Source organism: Diuraphis noxia, unplaced genomic scaffold (genome assembly GCF_037042655.1).
Source record: "Diuraphis noxia isolate RWA-SAM2 unplaced genomic scaffold, SU_Dnox_SAM2 contig0004, whole genome shotgun sequence".
NCBI lineage: Eukaryota > Metazoa > Arthropoda > Insecta > Hemiptera > Aphididae > Diuraphis > Diuraphis noxia.
The window spans coordinates 16,972,013-16,995,988 of NW_028301714.1; the positions used below are offsets into that span (position 1 = coordinate 16,972,013).

Here is a 23,976-nt window from a genome sequence, read left to right on the forward strand (position 1 = left end):
TGTATTATAAAAATTAACTTATATAACTATATATGTGAAAAAAAATACTTTTTATTTTCGGATATTGCCTCAGAAAATGCGGACTCATCTGAATATTGGGCATTTTAAAATAGTGGAAGTTGTTTTTTGGTAACAATAACTAGTAACTACACACTTTCTACAATCTGAACCATCTGAATAGCGAACACTTCCGGATAGTACAATATCAGACAACATTTCAGCAACCAATAAAGAGTGTACGATATTTAAAGGTTTCGCGGTATCATAATTTATTATTAATGGTAGAGGACTGGTTGTCGGGTTAGGCTAGGTTGGATTAATTTCGATGTTAAATACGGATACAGGATAAGGTATTTATGCTAAGCCTAATGATAATATTATTATGTAATATAAATCTATAGTAAATAATTAGAAAAATATAAAAATATAAAATGTGGAAAAGTAGATAACCTAAAAGGATTCAAGTGCATCTCGTTATTGTGTAAAGACTGTAATGGATAGGTATTAATCATTATTAAAGAAAAATGGTTCTGGACGAAAATGTCTAACTTTTTAGTAACCTAAAAAATTACCAAAAGATTATTTTTATAAGAATATTACAGTTTTAACAAACGTTCAACATTCTTTTTTAGTTTTTTCTGATTTTTTTTTAAAAGTACTGATAGCTTACAATTTTGAAAAAAAAACAGCACTAACTATATCCAATTTTATAAAAGAAATCTTTGTCGAAGTTAATGATCAGAATTTTTTTCTTCTAGGAAATGAAAAATTAAAAGCATAAAAATACCCACCGTTGTAGAATCAAGACAATCTTCGCTGAGTTCAGAATTTAAAACATAATATTTACTTAAGGAATTTAATGAATGGGAACAGAAGCACGATAGGATTAAAACAATGAAAATCATTATAAAAAATTAACTGCTTTTTAAAAATCAGTTGCTTGTAGCCACAGGCCCAACTTTTGCTTCCCCAGTACGGATCCAATATCCGAGTATTTATATATTATGTGTAACGAACGAATGTAATAATATAATCAATATAAAAATGATTTGATTGTTAAGGAGCCAAAGGTAAAGTAAGTTGTTATTTAAAATAACTTCACTAAACGTGCAAAACACAGAAACATAAAAGTTAAATAAAATACAATATAATATAATATATTTCGTATTGGTCTAAAGTTTTACTACAGCACATTATTCAATGACACAAAATAAAAATTATCTGACATGTTTTGAAATCACCGAAGACAAATCATAATAAAAATAGTAATATAATTAGTCGGGACGAACAAAAAAATGCACTCACTCGCTACAACATATCGTCTCAAACCCACACCTTATATCATTATGTTTGTGTATCGAAACAACGAGTCCGGGTGGTATGTTTCCCTGAAATTGTTAATGCGATACGTAATATCCATCAGACATAATAGTGTATTATACCCTGCGCCACCACCCCATCAACACCAGCACCCGCGTAATTATCAAGTCATCGATACCTATCGCAAGAATACTAAATTTAAGAAACTTTGACGTTGGCGATGCGTTCCATATTACTATAGACCGATGTCATGATTTTAGTATACAGTACTTATTTTTACGATGCACAACCATAGACATATAAAAGTATAAACCCACAAACCATTATACCTTCGATGAAATCGAGTTGTTGACTGTACAGTGTACACGACCGATACCGTCGTCGTCGTCGTCTACGAAAACAATAATAATATTATGATGGTTAGGGATGGGTCGAAAGCAGTGGCGAAAAACGACCGTGGTCTTTGAGAAGCGATTGCTTCTCGATTTTTTTTAAGATTTGGGGGTGGGTGGGTGCCATGGGTCGTGGGTGAAAATATGAAAGTGAATAACCATAACTAAGTACCTATTAGTATTAGTATTTATTATAATTTATAGATATATTCAGTTATAGGTACTATGGGTAATAGCACTAATGGATGAGTGGGTGGGTATATAAATTGTATGTTTGCTTATGGGTTATTTTAGGTTCGTTTCGTCACTGGTCGAAAGTGCATATCAAACTTTCGAACTCCCAGTTAAACTTTGGGTGATTCGTGCTGTTCGTATTTCGTTAGAAATTATTGATACTAGAAATTAAACAATATTTACTTCAGAAAACATTTCAAACAGTTTGAAAAAAATCAAGTGCTATATCGATACACCTATTATAATAAATATTATTACAGCAGAATACTATACAATTCTTATTTTCCGTATGCTATTTGTCAGTTTCTCCAATTTGTTCTAAAATCATGTTGTCATCTGATTAAAGTTTAAAAGTGTAGAATGTTCAAAAAGTTCCAGTTTGATCTCTAACACTACGTGATAAAAACAAAGTTCGAATTAGAGTTAGGTTAGCTTGAAATATTTTAAATTCAACCCATCCCTAATTTATGAGATGTTTTAATATTATATTGTTTTTGTTGAAACTGTGACATGACGATAATCGATATCAAACGGACATTGACAACCCCCCCCCCCCGCGCCACCTATAACACACACACACAAATCAAAATCCGTTTTCGCTCTCCCCCTGTATCGTACCTATGCGCATATTGTCTGTGACTTGGCCTAAATAATAATTATTGGTAGGTGCGTAATAACAATATTTCGGATATCTTCGCGATAATTGCAGCAAGGGTGGCAATCGCACGGTAGCGTTGATGTCTTTCGATCGGGATCGGCGGGCTCGTCGTCGTCTCCGGTTCAAAAAAAACACGTATATTCTTTTTAATTTTAATTTTATGAAACAAAAGTGAAATGCGGTGATGCGGATTATTCCAACGTGGTTGACGATCCGGAGTCGATTACGCGTCCGTCGCGTTGGACAGCAGACCGTTGGCGTTCAGTATGGCCTTGTGCCGACTGGCCTGCAATTCCAGGTGCTTGAGCCCGGCGACGGCTGACTGGAATCCCGCGTTGTAGTCCAACGTCACCTCATTGTAGATGTACTCTTCCCGCAAGTCCTTGTAGTTGTCGTTCTCGTCGGGTCCACTGACCAGTGCACCGTACAGCACCTGGGGATTGGGCTTGGTGCTCCGGTACGCTTCCCAGTCACAAGGAGCCGGTCGGTCCGGACAAGAGCTGTGAACCGAAGATATGCTCATATTTATAATATATGTAAGTAGGTAGGGTACGAACATTATAGGCTTCAAAAGACTCCAAATTTTTATAGTATAATATAATATAGTTATATTAAAATTAAGTGAATACTATATAGCCTTTTACGTTTAATTTTTTTTTTTTTTTTTTTTTAACTTCAGCAGGTATAAAAAGAATAACATATTAAATTATAAACGTATTTGAGAAAATTATTTCTAGATAGTTTTTCTTAATAATTGACACGAATTAAGATATATCTAATCTTAATTCGTGGTATTTGATACTGAAAAATGATTTAATGACAATTATTAATAGCCTGAATTACAGCAACTGTACATACGTATGACTGTAGAAATTGATACTTGTCCAATTTTAAGGCGCAATTCTATTTCTTGTTGTAATATTATAAGTATTATAATTCACGTATATAAATTATAAACTCGGAAGGAAAAGTAAATGCATTTCTATCCCAAACCTCAACAAACAAAACATAGACTGTTCATTATAAATTTTTTTGTTTGTCAATGTATAGTATAAAATAATACACTACAAAATAAAAATATTACATTATAATAACTGTAACAAGTTGAACTGCCAAATAATATTAAGAACTGTATACATGCTTTTTTATTTTTAATGAGATTCTTAAAAATTACTTATATATTAAATTATTATTTTTTTTTATTACCTTGCTGCGTGATGTGGTTGTAATGGGTAGTTTTTACCGAATCCTACAACGTAGCTTTGTCCTCCGTCTCCCAATATGTAGTGTATCTGTTCTTTGGCGAATTCTCGGTATTGCGTTGGCATTATACCAATATCTGCAGCCTACGTAATAGAAATATGGAAAGAAAAATACTAGATATTCAATACCTATAAGTATAGTGGGATGGATTTTTCCATCCTAAACACTGGTATCCATACCCTCAAGCACAAGAACACAATGTTTGCTGCGTGGCACAGTGTACCGGATTTTTCAATGTACAGCAATCCTTTTGGAGTTTTCTTCTGAACGTATAAATTATAGTTGCAGAAATTTTGAATTGCTTCGGTGTACTCAGATTGATTAGTTAGTTCGGCTAGAAGGGCCTGGAATAAATGTTGCAGATTTGGACTTATTCAGCTATCGGTACTTAAATATTATCATTTAGCAATATAATATAATTGTTTTAATTATATTATGTGTTGGGGATTTGATGCTGACCGTTTCTTTGAATTGATCATGCTCAATGACTGTTTGTACGACTCTTGTCGTTCTCTTAAATTTGATTGTACAGCACAGGGCTACCCAAACTACTACCCGTGAAAAAGTTAACACCATCCACCCCCAAATTACAGTAAATATGACTAATAACAATCATAAACATATCTGAAATACGTATTGCCCCATTAATTCCATGGATATGGTTATAGGATCAACAATAATTGTTTCATTTTTTCGTGTAAAATGTAATGATATTTTAAAACGTATCGATTAATTTTCGGCGTGCAAATCGTGTGTCGTATAATATGATATAAAATATTAATATAAAATGTATAATTAGATAGCTGTATGGATTCTGCACCTGTACGCCTGCGACCTTTTTGTTATAGTAAAATTCGTTTGGCCGTTCTTTGAGTCTGTACTTCATGTACATGTATTCGGCGTCGTCCAAATACTGTGATTCCTTTGTCGCCTTGTACAGCCAAGCTGCGGCCCACGTCAATTCGTCACCGTAATCTGTCGATCTGTTAAAAAAAAAAGAACAGAATTTCACATTTGAGTTGTTGGATCACATTAAGACACTTCCGATCGAAAAGATAATCCGGGAATGTGTTTATCGTTATAAATTATTTACTCGTAGTATTGGGCCGCCCCTTTGATAGCATCGTGATACAGTCCTCTGTACTGAGTGGCAAACATGTACAGCTGCTTAGCGTGACTCAAGCAACTGGCTGAAAAATTGGAATCGATTTTGTTGAACACTATCGATACTGCAGACAAAGCGGCGGACGTCTCGCCGGCCAAATCAGAACCTGGGTAATTGAGTAAATAACTTTGGTATCAACCACGAAACGTATAAAGTATATTGTATAGTATATAAAGGGGTCACCAAATGGTTGCTCACGGGGAAATTCGCACACGTGATCGATGTATATTATAATATACCTGGTCGATTTTTGTCGATTTTGTATGACGGCCTAGACATGTTCATGTCTTCGGGTCGACCCCAGAAACCTTGGTCCAGACTGAAGTCGCCTACCTGTCCGTAGAACTCATAGTCGCTAACGTGACACTTGATAAAGTACTCTGCGGCCCAGCGTATCGAGCCTAATGCGTTTTCCCATTCGTCTACATTAAATCATTAAATTATTTGAGATAAAAAAATCTGTTGATGATAAAGTCTTTAGAAATTATTTTGGTTATTATGCATTAGAGTATTTAGATAATATTGTTGATACTGATGTATTGGCACGTAAAATATCTGAATAATATCCTCAACTGTAGTTTGTTTAGAAAATATAATTAGGTATAAGTATATATTTTGTAGAAACACAAAAAAAATTATACTTACTAACTTCCTCGTATGCGTCTTTATAACTCAAGTATCCCCATGCCAAAATAGTTGTAGTGCTTGCCATTGTGAAGCCAAATTTTACAAAATCCCCAGCTAAAATAATAATAGTATTATTTAATATAATAGTCATTAATTGTTGTTCATCATTACATAAAATATTATAAATTACCTAACAAATCATTTAGCGATTTCAATTAACAAATCTCTTAGATAAAGGTATATTGTATTTAAATAATAATAAACTAACTCAAATTAATTGATTAATCAATACTACCTAGTACCTATAATATTATTTTTTTAAGTAAACAATATCTAAAGCCATTATATTTATAATTATTAATGATTATTAGGGATAGGATTTTAAATCAAACGCTTTTTTTTAATATAAGATAAAAATTTAATTTTTACACATAAATCCGTTCACGTCATTCTCATTCCAAATAAACCAATTTATTTTGGCTTTTTTTCGTGTAAATGCTTTTTTATTACTTTTTACGGTTATTTCGGTATTATGTTATGTTTATTATGCTATAGTAGTAAAAAAAAATTAATTTAATTAATACAAAAATCCAGAATACGCAATACGGACTAAATGATTATATTACATGGTTTTCTATATATGTATACAATATTATGTCAGACAATAGAATCAGTTTTACTACTGAAAATCTTGTTAAATATATGATGGTGACTAGTGAATTCTTTTTTTAAATTTAAATTCATTTTTCAATATTTTTTTTTAATCAGTTTTACAACTAATTTTTGGTCATGCTTTATTTTTGCTTTTGTTTTTAATAAATATGCTTCATTTTTACTTTTTTGTTATTTATTATGCTTTAAAATCCGAGCCCTAATGATTATAAATTATAATATACGGAATAGGGGGGGAGGAGAATATTTGCGGTCATTAGTGCAAAATACAATATTTTTAATTATTGGTTCACCTATAATTTATTTTTTATTAAAACTATTAAACTCCAAATTATTGATCTTCAACATAATATATAAATTAACACTTAAAACTTGATATTATATAATATGATTGGCGTGTAACAATGATTTTGTTTGTGGAGAGGGGGGTGATAATTTGTTATATATAAGGGACGCTTAACTGCAGTTGATGCCGTTTGTTGTTTTTATAATAAGTACTATATAATAATATAATAATATCGAAATGAGTAAAAATAATAATAATAATAATCATAAATAAAACTGAAAAATAAAATTTGTTACATTTAGACGGTTAATTACATCTATCACGTACCTATTTAATATTTTTGTTACACCCCGAATATTTTATATATAGGTCCTATTATACTAATATTCATAATAATGTAGTAGCGGAACGTGTCATCTACGTAATGAAAATATTAATTCATCAAATAAATTCAATAAACGCACGTGTAGAGAATCATTAGCCACATGACAGTCAAACACCAATTTATCGTAAAATAATTCAACGCGCCTTGTGTCTTTTACAAACGACAAATTCTCAAAATGAACAATATATGCAGTAGTAACTTTACATTATTTATCTAACAAGTACCCGCTATACTAATATCTAAATACCGCCTTTAAATGGTGTAAATATTCGAATAGGGACAAATGGACGTAGCCGTTTGGACGTGGCCATTTGGACGTGGCTGTTTGGACGTGGAGACAATTGGACGTCAAAAAAAAAATTAATTATAAATTAAATTTAAAATTTAAAATTTATACAATTAAAAAAAAAAAAAATCTAAAAATTAAAAACTAATTGTTCTTGTTTATATTTTATAGGTGTTTACCTATTTATAAATTATAAAACCATTAATATTATATTTGTTTGTAATATAACTAATGGTATCGTATCATATCGAAGGCTCGTGTTCATACTGGTATAACAGACTTAATTATTCTTAAGCACATAAACAATCACACTCACGACTCTGACGCTGCTAAAGTGGAAGCAAATATAGCAGTATGCAATATTAAAAAACGTGCTAGAGAAACCATGGAACCAACATCTACAGTGATAAATGAGTGTATTTCTGGATTATCACAAGCATCTAAGGTACTTAGATAATATTAGATTTTACACAATTACACAATTTTTATTATATTTATAATTATTTATAATTTATCATATTTATGAAAAAAAAATTTTAAAATGAGGGGAAAATGTCCTACTACAGATAGCTTATTAATTTAATTTATTTAATAATGTAAATATGGTTTATATAATATATATATATTTTTTTTGACGTCCAATTGTCCCCACGTCCAAATGGCCACGTCCAAACGGCTACGTCCATTTGTCCTAGATCGGTAGATTCATGAAAAAAAAATAAATAAATGAATAAATACTTATAATGGTATGTCGTATTAAATAATAAATAAAATTACTCAACATATTAGGTGTGTAAAATGTAAGATCAATGTAAGTCCTTTATCTATTGTTAAAGTTTCAACGCATAAATATTTTAATGCGAGCAATATTAATTCAACAAGTAATACTTATTAGATATAATCATTGAAATTTAATAGGAATTTGCAGAAAATCAATTATTGTACTAAGTTAGAACATTCAAAAATTTAATTGAACATATAATATCATGGTTAGGTACTACATCCACATATAATATTTCATGGCCTAAACTGTCGTTTTAAAAAATTAATTTTACCATGTATGCTGCTGCCAATAATAATTTGTGCCTAATGTTAACAGTATAAGTTATTGATAAAATTACGTGCTCAATGCTCATGTTATGTTTTATGGTTGTTGATCTTCGTCACCGCAGTCGTTCGTATAGTGTATATTATTATTATTATTTATATTGATTTATGTCGATAAAACGTTGGACTGAAAACATTTTGATGAAATAATAACTGAATTGTGTAAAAACCGTACATTTTATCCATAAACAACACGATGTCATGTACATCCTAAATAATGACGCAAGAATATTGCAACACGATTGCAAAAAAAATAATATTATTATTAATTATTAATGTGCATTCTGATATTTTATATTCCTATATAACGATTATATTTTATTGATCAAGCCCTTAAAATTTTTCCTGGTCAAAGATTTTTCATGCGAATAAGCGATTATGCGATTTTTATATTACTAGCTATATTAACCAATGAAATGTTTGAGTTATCTGACGTTTATTACGGAAATAATTTATACACCAATGTTCAAGAGGATTTATGAAATAATATTATTTTTACTAAAAATGTCCCAAATCAAAACTTAGGCTAAAATTCAGTGAAATAAACAACAATATATAAATATTTTCATTCAAAGTCAGGTGAAGCATCAGTATATCGATAGGCATGACCTATTGGCTATTATACGAGATACTATGATACAACAATGCTGAAAAACTGAAGATTCCAGTAGTTTTTAAACAATTTTTTTTAAAGTATCAAATAGTAATATAATAATACATCGATATAATTGTGTTGTTTATACCTATGGTGATGTATGTTTTCGTTTGAAAAAAAAAAATTAACTCTCTTCTCGAAAACAGTTTTCACTGAAGACCCACAAGTTGACATTTCATATTTTTTCGCTTATACTGTGTTGATTTTTTAGCGTATTAATATTATAATACTCGTAATTAATCGTGGAGAATCAAACGGCATTGCGTCATGCGCCGCAATCGATATAAGAACAAATGGTTCGTATTGTTTATCGTACAGAATTGTAATATAGGTTTAATTTTTTTCCCTCATTTAGTATGTTTTTCGGTCATCATAATAACATTGTTTTTGTAAATTTACCGTCATAATATCCTCCGGATAGGTCTTCGCCGTTTTGCCCTTTGTCTGTAGTCGCAGAATCGGCCCGCCACGGGATGCGGTTACTGGCAGGCAGGTGACCCGACCTCTGCGCTTCGTAGAACATGAGTGACAACCGCAATACCTCATCGTAATCGTAACACCTCGCCACACCGGCTAAAAGGAATGATGCCAATATAACACGATTCATCTGTAGAACATAAAAATATAATATGAATAATAATAAATGTTAAAAATCGTAGGTAGGTATATCATCAAAGTTATGGCTGAAAGAAAAAGAAATAACATAATGTTGTATAGATATCTATAGATATATAATACAACTCTGTATCGTCAAATTGCAATATAAATGCAATCCTTTTAGTAAAAAGTTTGCAAATTTTCGTGACTGACGAATTTTATCAGTTTTATGCCAATAAAATAATCCGTGCCTTTGTATATTGAATATTATTAAATAATTATATTAAAACAATAACTTATCGGGAATCTTATAAACAATTTTCAAGCTTTTTGACCAAGGTTACCAATCAATTATTTTTTAAATAATATAATTTTTTTTTTACAAATATGATTGGATTTTTTCCCCCAAATATTATAAAATTATTGAGAATTTTTGTTTTTAACCAACCAAAATTGCCAACTAGATCCAATTTGATACTAGAAACCTCCGTCGAAGTTTATGATCCAATTTTTTTCTACTAGAAATAGTAAAATGTAAAATCAACACATTCTTCGCCTCTACGTTCATAATCTAAAAAATGTATTGTAATTTTCAAAGAAAATTAATTTCTTTTATAAAGTAAGCACTGATAACATTAAAACGGTCTAATATCATCAAAACATTTCTCAATTAATAAAACAAAATTTACTGACCATCCAAATAATTGTGTTGGCATTATGGCTGTCACTATTATTTACTCAAACCAAAATTTGGTTCAAAAGAGATAGAGAGTAAAAATAAAAAAACATAATATTATATTTAATATACACTCTAAGTACATAAAAAATAAAATAAATATATATTTCAACTTAATTGATTTCTGGTAAGATTCGGCGATTGTTCGAGACACTACCAAATTTAATTTCATTAAAAAATCAAAACATATTATATTTTAAGACACGCTATAGAAATAAATTATTATAGAAGTGTCGTGGACCTTCACGTGATTCTCGTGAAATAGTATTTATTGTTAGACAAGCACGTCTATGTGACCGATAGGTCATTTTTCTTGACGACTATCAAACTAATGGTTCATGGAACGTTATTGAACTTAACGCTATGATTAATGTACATATGTCTTGATTAAAAATAAAAATATGAAAACGTTCGAAGTGTGCGGTGATTAATTATCGTTTAATATACCTATATTTTTCTCATTTTTGTCCCTCTTTGGCACTCGATAGCTACTAATAATAACGACTACAAACAAAAACTGTACATGTCTATTAGGTCGAAACTATACTATATTTTCCAAGTAAAGTATTTATCACCTACACACTAATGAAATAAGCCACATCAACAAAACCCAATAAGATTGATTCTTGATCAATGTCATGAACGTGGGTACCTACCATATATGATATGATAATTACGATGATTTACATTTTTGCTTCCATGTCTCGCTTACAACAATGATATAATATTATATTTTGTTAATGCTGTACTGGGTTCTACTGAATGAAAATTTGGTGTTGTACACGGTTCAGAATGAGAGATGAAACATAATATAGTGCACTGACATCCTCTTAATATTATTAATAGTTTTAATATTTTCATCGCATAATAGTATAATAATATCGCCTGCTATGACCTATTCGTGTAACCCCGATAGAGAACACTCTACAAGTGTTATTGACTTCAACGTTGATGCAAAAATATTGAATGTGAATTTAAAATTAATTATTTGCGACAGAGCAAAATTTTATTCGAGAAATATTAAACCTGTACCTATACATAATAATGGTATGCATATTTTTAAATTTTTATTTTTTTAGATCTGAGCGGAGCGAGCAATGTATTCATTTTACCATAATGTGTGTGTTGTTTTTTTTTGTGTCTGTCATCACTTTTTGGGGCAGTAAAAATGCTTCAATTTTTGACTTCAGTACCTCGTTCGATCAGAATTAAGTGAATCTAGTTGGTATTCCGGGGGGTCGGGGAGAGGGGGGGGGGTCAAAAGTAAAAATTCTCAATTTTTTTCTAAATAATCGGGTACACTTAGTATAAAATAATGACTATAAATTAAAGGAGATACCGGCTAAATATTGATGCCATTTTTTGATTCAACAAACGTGTTATTATATTTCTAATGATTATTAGAAAGAAAACATAATTATTAGTTATAACATCAAAGAGATATTGTAATTGTTGAACTATAATAGTTATACTGAAAGTTCTAAAAATAAAATAAAAACCTCAAATAGATAATAAATAAATATTAAGAACTCAAAATATGATTAGGTAGGTATTGATAAAAATAAAGACACGCGTATAGTTAGGTTAGGTTACTTGTACGGGACGAATTTTACAAAAAATGAACAAATCAATTTTCTAAGTAAATATAGCTATGGCTTATAAATATATTAAATGTCAATGAAAGGATCCAATACTTGGGACAGGAATACTCCACATGTTGCTTCAATCGTTCATGAAAATAGAATTAAATACAACGTACAAAAAAGTTTATCACAGAGACATAACTGTAAAATAAAATATAAAAACTGTATAAATAATAGATTTGTTGATGTAAATAATGTAAAAAAAAATATTATAACCCAATGGCCTATGTCACTAAGGGTAAATTTGTGTTAATAAAAATAAAAAAACGGTCCAAATAATTTATAGCAATGAATTAACACCTATCTTTAATGAGTCAAATTTTGGTTACATAATTAAATTGAGTTTTAGTTCATTAGTGGTTTTCCTAATTCTATTGTGTGTATGGGGGGAGGGGTATTGTTTGCATAATTAGTTAATTATATATTTATATGCTAAGAAAAATATATTGAAGACCTAGTATTAAGAGTAGGAAGGAAAAATGATTCAGTATATTCAGAACGGTTAATATTTCCGGAGAAAAGCTTAAACAAAAGTATTGTATGTATACGCAAACGTCACTGTTCTAGGTGTCTAAGTAACAAGGCCTAATAATAATCATAAGATATTAAAAATATCCAAACAAAATGAAAATTGATTGTACTTACTTAATTTAGAACTACGGTAACCTTTATTATTCTTGTTGTTATTAATGTGTTTGCGATGTTGCGACAAACGTGATTGAGTTTAACGTTTAATTTTTGAAATGTTAATAAACACTTGTACACTACAATCGACAATCGTAGTCACGAATGATGAATATTTTCCATTTCTAAGGAAGTGGAGAGGAAATATCAATTAATTATTATCAGCGCCAATTACGTTACATTAATAAATGTAGCAGATTCCAGTTCAACACCTACACGTGAGGTTATATAGTATTATGTCATACCTATCACATTGTCGTTGCGATTTTTAGGTTTCAGTTAAATGGCAAAATACAATACTACATTTAAATACATATTTATAGTTATTCGATTTCAAATATTATAACGAACAGTTGAATTATCAAAGTTACGTAATAGTTATAATTACTTTAGTATGCAGTTTATGCATGTATACACTATACATAGGTAGGTACGTAAATGAACGAAACCAGAAATAAGCAACTGAGACTTTGGCTACATTTCAAAGAAATTGATACTACGGATGAAGATAGGAGATAGAACGCCGTTCTAGTTTCACTATGTTCGCTATTCACATTATATTATACCTTACACGATGTTCATATTTCATATCAATATTAAAAATTCGTCGAAATCGTTGCTAGAAACATGATATTTCTCTTATTTGTACAATTTTTGTTTTTTACGCTTGGAAAATAAAAATTTATTTATTTTAAAAATCATGCAACTGTTTAAATACCGGGAGCGATAAAGTAAGTATGTATTATTGTAAGTAAATAATATTATAATTTATAAGATAATAGTCTTGCGTAGGTTTAATTATTATTTCTAAACAACTTAATAATAGTTTGTTTCTAACAAATATTTGAATACCTACAAAAATATTTCCTTACCTAGTTAATATTTTATAGGTACCAAAAACCTGAAATTTAAAACCTATTATTAATTGAAAAACGATGTTGAAATTTTTTTAAATAAAAATTTTATTCAAACAATTATACAGCTTTATACAAGATTTTTTCCTAGTATTATAGTAAGATACCTATTATAATTATGTTTTGTTTTATAATTTTAAACACATGCACTACAATAAAAGTATTTATGCGTAAACATTTTTAAATTTCTAATAACTTTTATAACTTTAAATGTATTGAACAGCTTAGGGGAACAAATATCACTTTCATTTGGGTACCAGGACACACAAATATTAGGGGGAACGAGACGGCAGACCAAGCAGCAAAGGAAGCGGCACAACCTAACAACCAGAATATACAGTTCCTGGACATAGTAACATATGACGACATCAAAACCCAAATTAAAAACAATACACTAATAAAATGGCAAACACACTGGTCAAAACAACGGACCAAACTCAATGAAATAAAAAACACAATCCTAAGTTGGAAAAATCAATATCTCAGCAGAAGAGAAAAAATTATTATAAATCGTCTCCGAATAGGCCACACAAGGATGACACATAAACACCTCATGGCCAAAGAAGAACCCCCTCAATGTGCAGCCTGCGGGGTTACACTGACTGTGAAACATATAATAACAGAGTGTTATCAATATTTAGAAGTTATGGAGAAATAAAACATTCCACCCAACTTGTATGGAGCTCTGGGACCGAGCAACGAGACCACATGATAGCCTTTCTCAAAGGATCGGATTTATACAACAAAATTTAAACGTATTGATAAAAAAAAAAAAAAATTGTAACATTAACTTAAATAGTAACCATATGTAGTTAGCATCATATAAACATTGTAATACCCTTAACATTGTACCTTAACAAAAACTAATAACCTTTGTTGTTGATGTTTTTTTAGTTCAATAAAAAAAAAAAAAATGTATTGAACAGTTATGAAAATCATCATCCATCATACTAAATCGATTACATTTTTGAACCAAACAGTGCATTTTATTACTATAAAAAAAAACAGAAAATAATAACACATACATAATGATTTCCTATATCCTACAAGCAACAATCAACGCGTTTTATGAAAGTACGCTGAAAGGTAATATAATATCCCAATGTTTTGTAGTCTGTGAAGTTTACGATAAACCCTTAAAAATTTTAAATTTTCTTACCTATATTACGTTCTAATAATCATCGTTTGACGATAGTAAATGGTGTTATGGCGATAATGAAGTTAATGAGTTAAAATATCTATAAAATCAAAACGTAATTTTGTAGTTATCAAGCATGGCCTAAGCGTGATATTTTCATGAGTTTATGACTCAATGAGTGATTTATTTTCGTTTCTTTCTTGTTTTAGTTGATTGTCGATTGGACATTGTGACTTATAAAAATCGCACTCGATGATTTTATCCGGAAGCTGTATTTGAAGTAGATGAGAAAAAATTTAGCATAATATCGGTTATACATATTCAATTATATCTACTGAATAAATAATATAATGTCGAGTAATCACTGAGTTTGAATAATAAAGCTCAATGACCTATATGCAATGCATATTAGATCGGTAATGAGCACTCCAAATTTTATTTCGAATGCGACCGAGATCAGCTAAAGGTTATAATTATATATTATAACCTTTACAACTATATGTTGAAGATAGTTTAGGTATTGCGAAAGGAAAATGTTTTCGATTTTCCTTTATACGAGAATGGTATAAAAATAGCTGTACTAGAAGAATGGCTGCAAACTCGATGCTGTTATTTTCCATTGCTAAAGCAGTTTTGATATCACGTGGTTGTCCTTTGTACGATATTTGATATACGATTAAAAAACTTTAAAGATTATCGAATTCACATTTTTGTGGATTAGTTATTTTTATCCATTAGAAATTAATACAATTCTATATTAAACTCATTCTTTGAAAATTAAAATACCAAAATCGAAGTTATATTTTATTATATTGTATTAAATGCGTATAACAAATTCTAATTATTCAATTTTATGAAATTTAAATACCCCTGAAAATGCTTCTTACATTTTATTTTCTTCTTAAATTATTTTCATTAAATGGCCAAGGAATCTAAAAAATGTATTACATTTTTATTTTGCGCTTTAACATACCGTTTTATGTTAATTAAAATAACAATAATTCATTCTAAAAATCTAAGGAATCTTTTTCCTCGTAGTTACCGAATGTTTTTTTTTATGTTTTACCACTATCAATATTATAATACTTAGGTACTGTAAGAAATTAAAGTGCTTTATGATTACCAATTCGTATTGATTTTTAATGACATTTTCCGTTATTATTTTTTAATGAGTCATTTAAGCATAAAAGTTTATTTACTATTTCCATGGATTTGAATAATATTCATAAAATAGATTTGTAACCTTTCCCCTTATCTGATGAGTGGATTTATAAAATAATTATGTGGTCACGAAACAAGAAACGTTTTACAAGATCATCGTTGATACATGCTAGGTGATATTTGCATGGTTTATAAATACTTTGATTATTAAAAGAAATATATATATATATATTATTTATCCCATTTCTATTTATATATAAAGTAGGTATTGTAAATTAATCAGTCGTACGAGCGTGGTAAAAGTATACAATATCATCGAAACTTGTCTGACAGTCTGAGATGTACATACTATATTGCAAACGATTCTTGGAAATTATTATGAAATATTTGGCGTATAAACCTTTCCAGCTCGATGATTTTTGAAATGTACGACTGACGATATAAAATAAATAATGTAATTTACTTACTAAATCGTCTATGGAGAAAACTTTTATTTGTAATTTACTATCAATCTTATGTTTACCTACTATAGATTTAAAAATATCATTAAATGATAGGTTAACCTATACCTACGTCATAAATTATTTAAGCTGTAACTATAATATTAGTAACAAATGAGAAAGTAGAAAACAATTTTGATTATTCAATCTTTAATGTTTTAGTACTAATAAGAACTAAAAGTTCTTTTAAATATATTCACATGCATGCACTTGATTTTTACGGGTTTAAGCTACATAACTTCATGATGATTGTACAGAAATATTTTGTGCATGTAATATGTATACAATACATTTTAATTTTATCCTTATTTATAAGCTGTGAAAAATCATTGAATTTATAATCAAATATTGCTTATGGCAATCAATTTAAATAAATAAATATTGGACTTTGCTATTGATGTAATTTTTTTTAAATCAAGAAAGAAAGAGTAATAATAATTTATTTTCAATCATCTAAAGAATACAATATTTTTTAAGTTTCCAAAATGGTTATTCTTAAAGCGATAATTAAATATATTATGTTCTATGCATATAACTAAATAAATTCCATGATGAATACTAAATAATAAATGGTACATTAAATTAACGTTTACAATTTATTTGAACATTTTGAACTAATATCAAAATAAATGAATACACATATTTACACATTTCAACGAGTGTAAAATTTAAATCTTATAAAAATATTTTTCAGCTATCACAAATATATTTTACTATTGAGTTTATTCACTTCATTATTATTAGTTAATATATTTTTTAGTCTTCCAATACAAATTTGAAAGTCATATTAAGGTAACTTGTAATTTAACGATTCGTTTAATAATAATATGTTAATGACGTAAATATTACGATACCTAGGTATATAATATATTATTGACAACAGAACAATGTACTTTATCAAAATGTATCAATTTAACAACCAAAACAAATTATCATGGAATACCTTTAATATTATAATACATCCTAAAAGAAAATTGATAAATTTTTCAATACATGCTAATTTTTTAAATTTTAATGACTAAACTTGTCTCAAAATGATATGGTTATTTTGTTGATGAATATGATTATATTATTATACCTGATAGATCTTTTACACGATATTATCAATGGTTTATTTATTTGATGATAAGAAGAATAAAATATGACAACTTACCGCACTCGTAGCGTACCGCATGACTGAGTGTTGTCTGGTGCGCCTTGTGACGTTCATGAACCAATAACAAAACAGAATCAACTTTGAGGTAAACTTTAACAACACTGCGTTATCAAGTAAATAATTAGCCACCAATAAGGCTGTTTATATACGACGAGAGCGGTGGTAAAGGTGATACAAGTCCTTTATGCATGACGTGGAAATAATAATACGACGATTGGAAGATTCCTACTATCAATATTACTATACGTAATGTAAGAAAATAACGATTAAGGTTGGTGAGAAAATTAAATTAAATAAAATAAAAATAGATTTATAATTGGAAACGACGTTAGAGATAGACTCGACCAAATAATTATAACGACAACGAGCGTTTAAGTATAGTCGAGATGACGAACGAGTAAAATATAATCGAACGCTGTTGTGGCGGCGGCGGCGACGGAAGAAAAAATAATAGACGCGGTGGCTGCAGTGGTGGCGTCGGAACTGTCCAACAAAGCAGTCCGTACGCCGTCAGAACGTTAGGTAGGTAGGTAGGTTGATAGGTAGGTAGGTAGGTGGGTAGGTAGGTAGGTATTTGACTATTTTTATGGAACGGGGCGGCAAAACGGACAAATCGGCAAACGCAAACGGTGGTTTCGCGGTGAGAGGGAGACGATCGATCATTATAATTTATAATAATATTTTACAATAATATATTATTATGTATCGACATATCGTGCGTCATAAACCACACCGAAAATATATAAAAATTAATATTACAAATTATAGCATATCGTATATTATTGCCCATGATTATACGATAATCGCGCTTTAAGACCAACACATCCAAGTCACGGTTTCTGCAGACTGAGCGAAAAACTATAAATTATAAAAATATTGCATTACGCCTGCAATGACGTGCACCTTATTTAAATGTTATTATTACAGTATTATATATGTTTATATAGGGTTTTTTTACTTTTTACTTTTTTTTAGGGGTGGGGGAGCAACGGTTAAAAGGAAGTTGGAAATGATTTACATTCAAGCATGCTCCAATTTTCCTTAAACAATGAATTAATTCAAATTCTGAGTATGAAGAACTTTTAAGTAGGTCTGTACGATACATTTTAAATTATTTAGATAGTTTTACTTGGGATGTCCTGTGGCATTGAATTTTTTTAATTTTTAACTTGAATCACTATTTTCCCCATATGAATCGATAATAATATGTCATTTTCGTAAATTTTGACGTATTTAAATCAAATAACAAAACCAAATAATACATAAATATTTTATCTGTTTATATATATTTCAACTATCAACAACAACTATAGTCTATCTTTTAATTATAATTTAGATACATAAACATTTACAAAAAAAAAATCTTCTGCAAGATACTGTAAAAATAAGTTTATATTGGTACTGGACTTAAATAGTAAAACAGGATCCTTACTATCCTTAAAAATGTACCTACTTGTTCACTATTAATAACAAATAATACAATTAATGACCGACAATTAACATTGAATCCTTTTTCATAGTTATCTTTAAGACGCAAATTATTGGTATAAGCTATAACCTATATAGCCTTAAAATTAAATCTCCAATTCTCAATTTAATTACCTGAAATATGCATGGTAGGGATATTGGTAACCTGCAAGCCGCACATCAATCATAGTCCAAAAACGTAAGGGATTCCTAGTGTTAAGGTATTTTTAAAAACCAAATCTCATATTACTGTCCAATTTTGTAAGAATTTATACCTAAAATGAATAATTAATGCGTTTAAAATCACGATGTACATAATATTTTATAACTAAAATATATAGTAATTTTCTGACTTTCTGATTTCAAACAATATATTTCATAGAAAAGCATGCCAAGAAATTTGTCAAAATTACACGCCCCTACAATATCCATTATAACGAGGTGTTCCTATATTATATAATTATATGATATGTCGATTGCGCGTGACGAGTACCCGCGAAGATGTATTTATATAATTTACGGAGTGCAGTGATTGAATATTGTTTTTGTTTTTTGGCCGAGAAAAGATGTAATCTGTAATAGGTAGGCATAATTACACAATGTATATACGATATACGTACCAATTATTCAAGTAATGGGGTATTACGGTAGCATAAAATATATTATATATCTTATAGATATATAATTATATAAGACCTATTATCTACCGTGGTAATCGATGGTTGGCTCAAGTTCCGCGACTTCCGAGGTCGGCACTCCGATTCAATATTGTTATTAATTATATGTTGCACGAGTGTAAACCTGGACGATGTACGATGCATACATATTATCTATAATATGTCATAAGATTATAATAAATAATAATAGTATTTTTTATATAAATTATAATATTATTACATAGTACATACGATGCGCTTCCACTCCATTTCGTTTTGCTGTTTTACCACGATCAGAACGTAAACGTTCTGACGTTCATATTACCTATATGATTTTAAAAATAAAGATATTTTAATAATAAATAATATAAGCACCTATAACATAATTTGACGACCTGAGAACAATCGTCTGATACTAATGACGCTAACTGCTACAAGTCGAGAAAATCTACGAAAAAACGAAATTATTTCTTACTTTAAGATTCATCCAGCAGCAATTCATTATTTTTACGATACAAACATAATATATAATATGAATACGAATAATGCGAGCAGCGACAACTACAAACACCAGATCTAGTCGATTTGACCTTATTACGCTGTTCAGGTATGTTATATATACCTATATATATATAATATATAATTATGTCTTATATTGCATTATATGGTACACATTATTTGTCGTCCATTATCCGCGCACTATACCAGTACTTATACCGCCAGCTTAGCACAGCCGGTATTTTTCGTTCTGCGTCACTCCCTCCGAGAGACGATAGTTTTCGAAAGCGGGGTGGGGAATGGTAGTGTTCACTCTATCCGACGCAACACCGCTGACGCGGTTGTCGAATCGCTGTGCGTCCTCGGGGCATTCCTGGTCGAGATATTTATTAATTTAATTTGTTTACGTATACCTATATAATATACATTATAAGTATTAGTGTAGAACTTGATGTGTTATATTATACAGGGTGATTCACTAAATTATGTTCACCACCCTTCAATAATATTAATTTCTAAAGATTTTGATTTTCGGAAATTTTAGCTGTCTATAACTACCTCAATACTTTTTTTTAAAATTATTTAGCTTTTTTTATGAAATTTAAAGAGTGCCTTACAAATATGATGGGCGATACAAACTTATTATTTTTCAAATGAGAACCGCCCTTTTTTAATTGCAAATTGTTAAGGGTATAATGTTTTTATACCAATAAATCGAAATTCAAATAAATAATTTCTTAGATTGTTAAACTTTGAGCAAATAGTGAAATAAGTTTACAGCCTATAGTGAGGATTCGAAAATTATAATTTGTCAAAAGTGTTAGAGCATAATAAGTATTATATTTTAGTAATATTACACACATTTTAAAATATATGTAAAATAATTATTAGGGACTATGAGTCCCTATGAAATATAAGTTTAATAACTCAAAAACTTCATTTTTGAATATCTATTTAAATGCATTGACATTTACGAAATAAATCAACTGATCAACAAAACACTATGTGGTTCTCTTTTGAACAAAAAAGCTTATTTTACTAATTCTATTGTATACAAATATTCAGTATTTGAAAATACGATCCTCGAGTAGGTATAATCAAGACTTCCGAAAACATGAATTTGAATATATTCATATATAAAAGGATGGGGGGGGGGTGAGCGTGCTCGGTGAATCACTCTGTATACATAATATAATATAATATAAAATTCGAGACAAATCGTGAACGTGCGGTACCTACGTAGGAATTTTATATCGAATCGATTAAGTTACCTGTACGTACTTATGGATAACATTTACCTACCACGGTGTGGTGTGCATGGTAGAGGGAGCGAAGAGAAGAAAGAGAGTAAGTAAGAGAGTGCACAAGAAAGATAGAATGAGAGAGAGAGAAAGAGAAAGAAGGAGAGAGAGAGCTACTACTGACTATAGATAGTACATACTTATGCACTAGACGTGTGCATAGTACGTATAGGTTTAAGACATACGATTATGCAGGCTGGTAAGTAGGTGCCCGTCGAGTTCTCGGAACAAGGAGAGCACAATAAAATTCAAAAGATTATAGGCGATTAAAATACGTACTTTCACAAACGAAGCAGCTAATTATCACGTCTATCTCGCTATTGCGCAATGCACTTTTCATTTATGCAGCTCACGAACGCAACAGTACATTTTTAGATTTATCGCTGTTATAAACTATTTACATTATTATTGTGAGACACCTATGCGTAACTCTTTGTCTCTCTGTCGTCCGAAAAGCAGATGTGCAACTGAGCACGCTGATAAATTGAGTTAGGTATCAGTCGATTCATGAACGTCGTAGAACTTTTTCAGTAAAACAAAGTCCGCGGATACTCGTCATCTTATAAGTCGTTTTTAATTTTAAAAACAAACGATATTTCTTATTAAATTATTACATTTCAAGTTATTATCGTACTATTAATATTGCGCCTGATGGTGTGGTGTAAAATGAGTACGTTGTCGTAATGCCAGAATAGCCTAAATTAGTCTGGAAAGCTCCGGGAGAAAGCTCATCTTCCAAAAATCTCTCGAAACCCTAGCGAAATTCTTTTTTACGTTTTTATTAGTACCTTTAAAAAGACATACCCACGTGATGTGTTGTAGTTAAAAGTGTACAATATACCTAAGAAATTTAAGTTACAAGGGGACTGAAAGGGTTAAGTAAAACTAATTTTATGTATTATTGTTTTTCAATTTTAATATTGATATTAATTGATCAATCATCAATTTACTATCAATCTATATAAGGGTTGCCAACTTTTAATTTGGAAAATATCGGCCCAAGTGTACCAAAAAAAAAAAGGTTATAATTTCAATAAATGTAAATTTTTATTTAATATAAGTATAATTAATAAATTGATTTTCTATCGACAATCACATTTTCACATATGATAACGGCATAGTAGGTACAAGGTAAATACTAATCATACTACTTATAAAAGTGTCAAAGTTGACGATAGGCATCTAAAGCCATTAAGATTATATAGGTACGATTTATTGACAACAATATGATAACCAATTTTACAAAAGCGATATAATATTTATATATTTATATCGCAACTCTCGATCAGATGGAAAATGGAAATACTGGCTTTTTATATAATTTTACAACTATTATTTTGAAAATACCAGCTTTTTATTGGTGAATACCGGCAACCGGCTTTTTAAGTCTATGGATGTGAAATACCGACCGGTATGCAATCCTATCTATATGTTTAGTATAGAATTATTAACTTGGGGATTTCGTAAACTTTTATTGATAATTATATTTTTTTTTAAATTATAAGCATTTTAAAATTGTAATATTTGCATTGTTATAATTCACTTTAGTTAGGTAATAATACATGGAATTAAGGCAAAATGTTTATTTATTTAAAACCACTTCTGCGAATATATTCGTTCTGTATAAATTAACTTTATTTTCAGAAATAAATACCACATTGTAGACTGTAGTTTATCTACCTCATATAATATTTTAATAATAACGTAAACATGATTAGCTAAACGATTTTTATGCTACGATTTTAATAGATTAATTCTCTACATTAAAAATTACTTGAGAATGTGATTAGAAAAAGAAATATTATGTTATCATTTCAAACTTGAAGTTTCATGTATTCAAGAACTGAGCAAATATACCGTACAATCAATCATTGTTGTAGGTATACAATCTTACCTTTGGCAGGATACGGCTTATCGATTGAGCTATATTTAACTGTATTTATATGACTCAATATAACAGTATAGATACAGGACGAAAGTTTGCTAACCTAACCTAACGTTAGGTACCTAATGTGCAATAAAACCGTTCACTGGTCACTGCAGGCAGGATCAGATGATTTTTAATTTTGGTAGTATTACACGAACTCACACTCAGTTGCAGTGCACCTGAATCAATGGTACACATACACTCGACTACTTACAAGCTAGGTATATAGGTGTACACGTACGCACAACGATGAAATGATAACACTGTTTTATTCACCTAGTGACTGCTGGTGACGTATTTATGGGATTACGTTTCCAAGGTAGGAGTACTACATAGGTCTAATATATCTATAAATAACCAACTAACGTAAATAATTATGAAAAAAATACATTTTAATATAAATATAATTGATTTAATAATATATTAAGCAGATAAAATATCTAAAATAAAGTTGTTTAGTGTTATAAAAACGCGAAGTTCAAATAATACATGTTTAAGTTGTTCAAATGAGTTCCCTAAACATGTTGGGTTTATATTTAATCTATCTT

General features: G+C 29.7%; 1 protein-coding gene and 1 long non-coding RNA gene across 3 annotated transcripts; both read right to left on the reverse strand.

The window, feature by feature from the left end:
• Positions 1–1,136: 1,136 nt before the first annotated feature.
• LOC107172310 (uncharacterized) lies at positions 1,137–18,073 on the reverse strand. 2 transcript variants are annotated; one of them, XM_089227097.1, is made up of 9 exons: positions 17,577–18,073; positions 9,450–9,657; positions 5,678–5,773; positions 5,272–5,454; positions 4,961–5,138; positions 4,688–4,850; positions 4,047–4,211; positions 3,811–3,950; positions 1,137–3,104 (listed from the first exon to the last, which is right to left on the reverse strand). In XM_089227097.1, the coding sequence occupies exons 1-9, from the start codon at positions 17,631–17,633 to the stop codon at positions 2,828–2,830; spliced, it is 1,467 nt and encodes a 488-aa protein (XP_089083223.1). In that variant the 5' UTR covers positions 17,634–18,073; the 3' UTR covers positions 1,137–2,827. The 2 variants fall into 2 exon arrangements, with proteins under 2 accessions (XP_089083223.1, XP_089083224.1); XM_089227098.1 differs by lacking the exon at positions 17,577–18,073 and adding an exon at positions 12,672–12,801.
• A 283-nt stretch (positions 18,074–18,356) lies between these two features.
• On the reverse strand, positions 18,357–20,393 carry LOC149055778 (uncharacterized). The gene is made up of 4 exons (XR_016191603.1): positions 20,178–20,393; positions 19,944–20,027; positions 19,667–19,876; positions 18,357–19,321 (listed from the first exon to the last, which is right to left on the reverse strand). It is a non-coding gene; the product is annotated as an uncharacterized LOC149055778 (long non-coding RNA).
• Between the last annotated feature and the right edge of the window lie 3,583 nt (positions 20,394–23,976).

Coding starts and splice junctions, on each gene's coding strand:
- LOC107172310 (XM_089227097.1), bottom strand. CDS start 17,633: ATGAACGTCACAAGGCGCACCAGACAACACTCAGTCATGCGGTACGCT. Junction 9,658..17,576: donor TGCGGTACGCTACGAGTGCG/GTAAGTTGTCAT, acceptor TATGTTCTACAG/ATGAATCGTGTTATATTGGC. Junction 5,139..5,271: donor AATCGACAAAAATCGACCAG/GTATATTATAAT, acceptor TCAATTACCCAG/GTTCTGATTTGGCCGGCGAG.